Here is a 6,134-nt window from a genome sequence, read left to right as displayed (position 1 = left end):
TGAGAATACATGCAAATCCTTCCTAACACTGAAGCAAGTGTTAATTTTATGCTTTATTGGTCTATTTTTCAGAACTATGTGACAGTGCTGCTGATTTGCTCCTCCTTTTCCAAGCCAAATGCATTTACCCCTTAACACCAAAGGATGATTAAAACTGCACTCAGAGTGCGACACGGAAGACAATCGCTGACAATTTAACTATTTGACTCTGCAATACCATTAGGCAATTGGCTGTTGACATTCCCCTTCTGCTGGTAACCCAGTTCAGATAACCAAGTGGCGTGTTGTGTAAAGACCATGTTCCAAGAGAGCTGTAGAATAAATGGGGAAGCTGAACTCGTTTCTGTTCAGATCTCAACAAGTTCTCATTTTTCACAGTGTTTACTCTCTGTTTTGTATCTTATTAGTTTCAATTATTTTTTATAAACACATTTTCTCCTCTAGCTTCTATCTTAGCATTAGGGGACAGAGCTAGGACCTCAATTCAGGGCAAATTAGAATAAAAGGAGGCTTGCTTTATGATAGCATAACCTGCTTAGCCTACTTATAGTAAGAAAGCAAAATGCAGAAAGGAAATGTCAATGGACAGTTACAATGATCTGATCCCTTGTCTATTTTTTAAGCACCTGGCAGCAAAAGGAGATCACTCGGGTCTTGGTGAGTTCCAGTGGGTGGTTCCACTTGAGCCTTTGTGAGGATAGTGGAAAAATCAGCTTAAAAACACCTCACTGCACTCTGCAGCATTAGTTTCTGTCATTACTCCAGCACTGGCAAAGCTACACACCCCAGTATGCGTTCAATACTGGGAGGCGGCCCGAAGCTGGCTGTCAGACCAATGATCTTTGTGAGTTACCTTCAGGTGAGCCCCAAGCTTTCCGGATGAGGCACGTTACAGGCCCATACGGCTGGACAGTGCGTGTGGTTACGTCGGGAACAGTGACCGGGCCCACAAAGAGGTGACAGAAGATGATGGGGTTGAGACTGGACAGAACAAGCCTCAGACACAGGCTGTTTAAATGGGAACTGGAAATCTCCAATTCTGACTTTTCTTCTGCCAGTATGCCATTCCCTGTGTTACTTTTGAACAACTCTGTGGCCATACAGTGAGGCAGTTCAGGAACTAGTCCAATGAAGAATAAACCAGCAAAAAGAAACAGAGTGTTATTCAGTGAGATCAAAGGTCCCTGCTCAGGTTCACTATTCACCCCCTCCCTCTTGAATTTGTGTGCTCAAGAACAAGAATCAAAAGACAAGAAACTTCTGCCAACACCCCAATATATATCCTAAGCCTCAGTTTAACTGAGCTGAAACTCCAATTCCACATTTGTAGAGGCAGAATCTGTAAAAACAGTCTGAAAAGTATGTAATGGCATCTAAAGAGAAATTCAAATGGGTCTTTGATCAAATTAAAGATAGTGTTTTTATCAGCATGGAATTATTTAGATTTGGGAGCTTTTGCCCTGCAGACAGGTATGTCCAGCTACCTTATTGCTACAAATTAGAAGGAATCCTTGAAAGAACATATGCTTCCTTAGAAGGAATATTGGAATTTTCAGCTATGTTAGTATATACTCAGCTGCAGACAGGGTATAAATTTGATCATTACATTTAATCCTAACCTAGTATTAAATATGAATCACGACTAATGGGAGTATCCAAGAATAAGGGCATAGACATTCTCTACACGGAAATTTACAAATGTGATAGTTATCACAAGTAATAAATGCCAGATTATAAATACCTCACCTATGGACAAGCGCTGCATGGCTGAAGTCTTGTGCAGCTGTTTTTGAGTCAAGCAAGGACTCTCTTCGCAGCTCCGCATACTCACACTCGTCTTGCACTGCCTGCCTTTTATCTGTCTGTGATTTGGACTGCTGCTCATGTCGGCCTCCCTCTCCAGCGCTGTGCTCCGTTATGCGTGGGTTGTGCTGCGCTTCACAGGTGCCTGCAGAGAGCTTTGAAGAAAGAGACACTGAGCAAGAATAAGGTGCCAGGAAGATTTTCTTGCTTTGGAAATATTTTTACTTCCCTTGCTACCTATCTTAAAGAGCTGACATTGGTTGAACTTGTTAACGTATTTTCTGCCTGAGCCCGTTCCCAGAACTGTGATGCTGTAGGCTAGACTAAGAGTTGGGATGAGGTAATTGACAGAGAGAGGTGGAGTTGTTCAGCCCTCTTCCTGTTACAAACAGTAAGTTATTTATTTCTGTCAGGAGTACACTTGAGATTCCCTGTACTGTGATGAGACCTCCCTCTTTTCCTGGTATTTTTAATAAGAGTTTTGACTTTTTAGAGAAAGCACTTTCCGAGTGTGAGGGGAAAAAAAAAAAAAGAATCAGAAGTAAGGCCTCTGAAGGTTGGTACTACATTTAAGGAACCTGAGGGAGCTCTCATGACCTTTAGTTGGGATGGCATAAGCTTATTACAGGGTATGTTTCACTCTTAATTTGCAGCAAGACAAAATAACCTTTAATTCCTGTCTTCCTGCATTCAAATATAGGATATGAGCAGACTAACCAGAAAAGTTTCTTTCCCCGTTTCATGCACACCACTGGCACATGCAATAGAAAAAAAAAAATGTAGCTGGCTATTTCAGTTGACCTATGAACTATTAATTGGGAACAAGAGCTGCATCAGAACTGAGAATCTGGCTTTTATTTTTAAATTTTGGGATAGAAACATGATAGCTATCTATTTTACTGTGTTTCTAATTAATTAAGCAGTAATGAAATAGGTATATACTGTTAAAAATGTGGATTTTGTACATTTGTACATAAATCTGTGTACAGTGTATTGTATGTACAGTATGTACATACAGTATGTACATATGTGCAGTATGTACATAAAATGTACAATTGTACATAAAATGGACAATAGGAGTTAAGAAACGTGCCTTCTATAAAAAAAAATACCAGGAGAGAAACTAATCTGAACATTTATGATTCCTGAGTTCAGATTCAACTCATTTTAATGCTTATAAGTTTTGCTCTCCCTTGCTGTTTAATTCATTTTTTAGCTTCTGTCCTTGAGCACTGACTTTTGTAAATAAAATCTTTCATTAACTCTCCTTCTGGCTCCAAGATATTTCTAATCCTTCGTTCACACAAACAGAGCTATCCAGCTACAAATACGTGCTTATTTCTGTTTATCTCACTTGTTGGTGACATTTTTCTATTCATTTCAATCAGTGCATTCCATCCTAACTTCTATGTAGATGCTCATTCACCAGTTACATCCTCAAACTCTTCATCATAGCTAATGAAAGTATGAGCTCACCAAAACACACAAACCCCATTCCTTGCAAAGGACATCATAGGTTTATTTGGTTTAAATTAGAATTTGGATAGAATGAGAACAAAATAAATGTTAGAGGTTTAATTTCTGACAGGTATTGCTCAGTTTACACAGTAGTCAAGCTTTTTTAATTGTACTCCAGTAAAACCATACTTCGGACAACTGAGAAGTGGACTCTCTCAAAAATTCCTAACTCCATTAAAGCCTGTTTATATATGAACATTGCATCCATAATTTAGATGTGCTTTAATTACATTAATGCCAACTTCTTGGAACAATGTCCATATACCATACTAATAGTATCTTTAAACAAATTTGTTGAAGTTGGTAAAAAAAAAAAGTAAAAAAATCACTAAGGCCATGTGTACTTTGGATTAGCTTACCAGTTACATCAGTGTAGTTGTGCATTTGATTTTGTTGTCTTGATTTCCTTCCCAAGTGATACAAATGAAGCTGAGGAAAGATCTTTCTCTAATATAACAAGAACATCTGCACAACTTGGAGAATTACAACGGTGTAACTCCATTGGTTAACATTTACACCCCAGATAGATAGGTTTCATGGGATTGCAAATCTTTTTTTTGAGGCAAAGGTGGAATAAAAAATGCATCTGCCACAGAATACAAATTCCTTTGTTGATTAAAAATGGATCCGCTAGGATAATTTTGTTCAAAACTTTTGAAAAGGCAATCTTACTCCAGCAGACTCCTGGGTATTGCATGTATGTACTGCTATACCACAGACCTCTTGTAGTTACCTCAGAATGACTGTATCGGACTCTTCTTTGCCAGCTTCTTTCCACATCTGTGCTCCAAGAACAAGGCCTTTGGCTACCCTCCTTTCTGAACTGGCTGAAGCACTGTACTTTCTCTTTCATTGGGATTACTGTTGTATTTGGGAAGTCACCGTCACCTCCGCATGCAGCACCCAGCAGCCATGCTGGGAGACAACTCGGCACCATCACTGAGCTGTGACAGACTCAAAACCAACCAGAGACGATATGCTGAGTGCTCATGAACTTCAGGCTTTGTCTACCCCGATCCTAACCAGGCCAGGGAGGAAGAATCAGGAAAAAAGCACCTGTGCAAAGTCCTTTTCGAGAAGCATAAGGAATGATGTGACTAATCATGCCATCTCTGCACACGTTTCTGCTGGAACAGCGTTCAGCCTCCGCGATGGCTTACGAGGGGGCGTGGGCAATAGCAGGCACTCTGCACCTGGTAGGTCGCCCAGCTGAATGTTACAGCTGGGCCCCCCACCACTTTCCAGGGAATGGCCTGAGGCAGCGAGGTGAGCTCTGGTGTCATCTGCCTTTCAGGTTGTTACAACTTCTTTTTGCAAGCTACTGCCTCTCTGAGATGCCAGCAAAGTAGCTCCCTGTTCTGTGTAAAGCAAAATCAGCTGCTTTATTCTAAAGTTTAAACTGTTAGTTGGAACAGAGTAATTTCTTGCCATATTTATACATAATAAAAATGTTAAAACAATGCAGTTTTCTTTGTGGTGGTCAGAAAGAAGACAATAATGGGGGAAAGCAGGAGGAAAGGGTTCTGAATCTGCTCTTCTCCTCCTCAAGAAATTATATGTATGATTTACTTATTGATTAATGCTCCCGTTTTCAATAATTTTCAGCTAGAAGCTCTCAGGAGTAGGATCACTCTCAGTCTCTTCCTCCTTCCTCTTGCTGACAATTAGTATGACTCAGTCTACAAAGCATCGGCAGTGTCAATGACTCAGCCCTGTGACACGTGCTCTATCCGTCCATCTAGGCGTGAGTTAAAAAAGAAGCAAATACAAGTTTTTGTGCTGTGGGAAGACAGCTCTTTCAATTTGATAAAAATAAAACATTCCATCCAACCACCCACAGAAGGAAGTGACTTCATATAGCTGACCACTTAGCTGCCGCCCTAGTAATAGTCAATATATTTTGTTTCTTTCCAGCAGGTCAAAAAAACATTTTTCCTTTTGATTCACATATAACTTGAAAGAATTCGTATTCTGAGTTTAAGGTATATTTTCCAAATTCACATAAAGCTTGTGGGTACTTGCCTCATTCAGTCTATAGCCTCTAAGTACAGAGAGTGCTGCTCCCACTGCTAAAGACACAGAGCAAACTCCAGCTGGAGACCAGAGCACTTCTATCATTCTTTCTCTGCTGAACTAAGTATTGCGCAGCATATGTTCTGTATCAGGAGGGGCTTAGAAAGAAGCTGCAAAGACAGAGGAGACTTTATGTTGTTTATGAAGTTACACATTATGTATAGGGGATACTTTATACATGAGGAGAGTAAATCTATTTTCAGTCCACAGCTATCGTTCTCAGTATGCTGTGGAGTGAGGCTGTTTCCGGCAGTGCTGATCTCAACCATGTGTCAAGTTTCCTTGATCACTCACTCACTGAGTTCCAATTACTCTTTCTCCTCTGAACACACAAGGGATGTGGCTTATGGTGGTATTTTTCATTCTTTGCTTTCTTTCCAGTAAATGAATCTAATTTAATGTTTTAAATAGAGGTTTTGAGTTATTTTATTTACAGAGTGAATCCAAAGGAACATTCCCCAGACATGTCCCTTTTTCTTCCTGAGTGAATGCAGAGGTTCTGCGGATATTTGTTAGGTGTGGACATCTTTGGAGGTGACTATTTAAATTGTCAGCAGATACTAAACACCACTGACAGTTTCCAAGTTTAGTAAAATAGCCAACACATTCACAACAGCAGTATCCCCCCTGAGGGGAACCAAAACAGCATAAAACAGACAGTCTAAGAGTCTTCCGATAATCTAGTCTAACAAATATCACTTACACGGTATATTTCAGCTTCGAAGTGATCTAGGTAATGA

At 40.0% G+C, this 6,134-nt stretch overlaps 1 protein-coding gene across 1 annotated transcript; it reads right to left on the bottom strand.

Moving 5' to 3' along the window:
* Window positions 1-232: 232 nt before the first annotated feature.
* On the bottom strand, window positions 233-4,530 carry LOC309593070 (uncharacterized protein). Its single transcript, XM_082317169.1, has 4 exons — window positions 4,055-4,530; window positions 1,747-1,958; window positions 854-1,120; window positions 233-311 (listed from the first exon to the last, which is right to left on the bottom strand). Exons 2-4 carry the CDS (start codon window positions 1,883-1,885, stop codon window positions 265-267), a joined length of 453 nt encoding a protein of 150 aa, XP_082173295.1. The 5' UTR covers window positions 1,886-1,958; window positions 4,055-4,530; the 3' UTR covers window positions 233-264.
* Window positions 4,531-6,134: the final 1,604 nt, after the last annotated feature.

Source organism: Platalea leucorodia, assembly GCF_965183815.1.
Source record: "Platalea leucorodia genome assembly, chromosome: 7".
In the NCBI taxonomy this organism is placed as follows: domain Eukaryota; kingdom Metazoa; phylum Chordata; class Aves; order Pelecaniformes; family Threskiornithidae; genus Platalea; species Platalea leucorodia.
The sequence above is the reverse complement of the archived record's forward strand: the minus strand, read 5'-3'. Positions and strand labels throughout refer to the sequence as shown.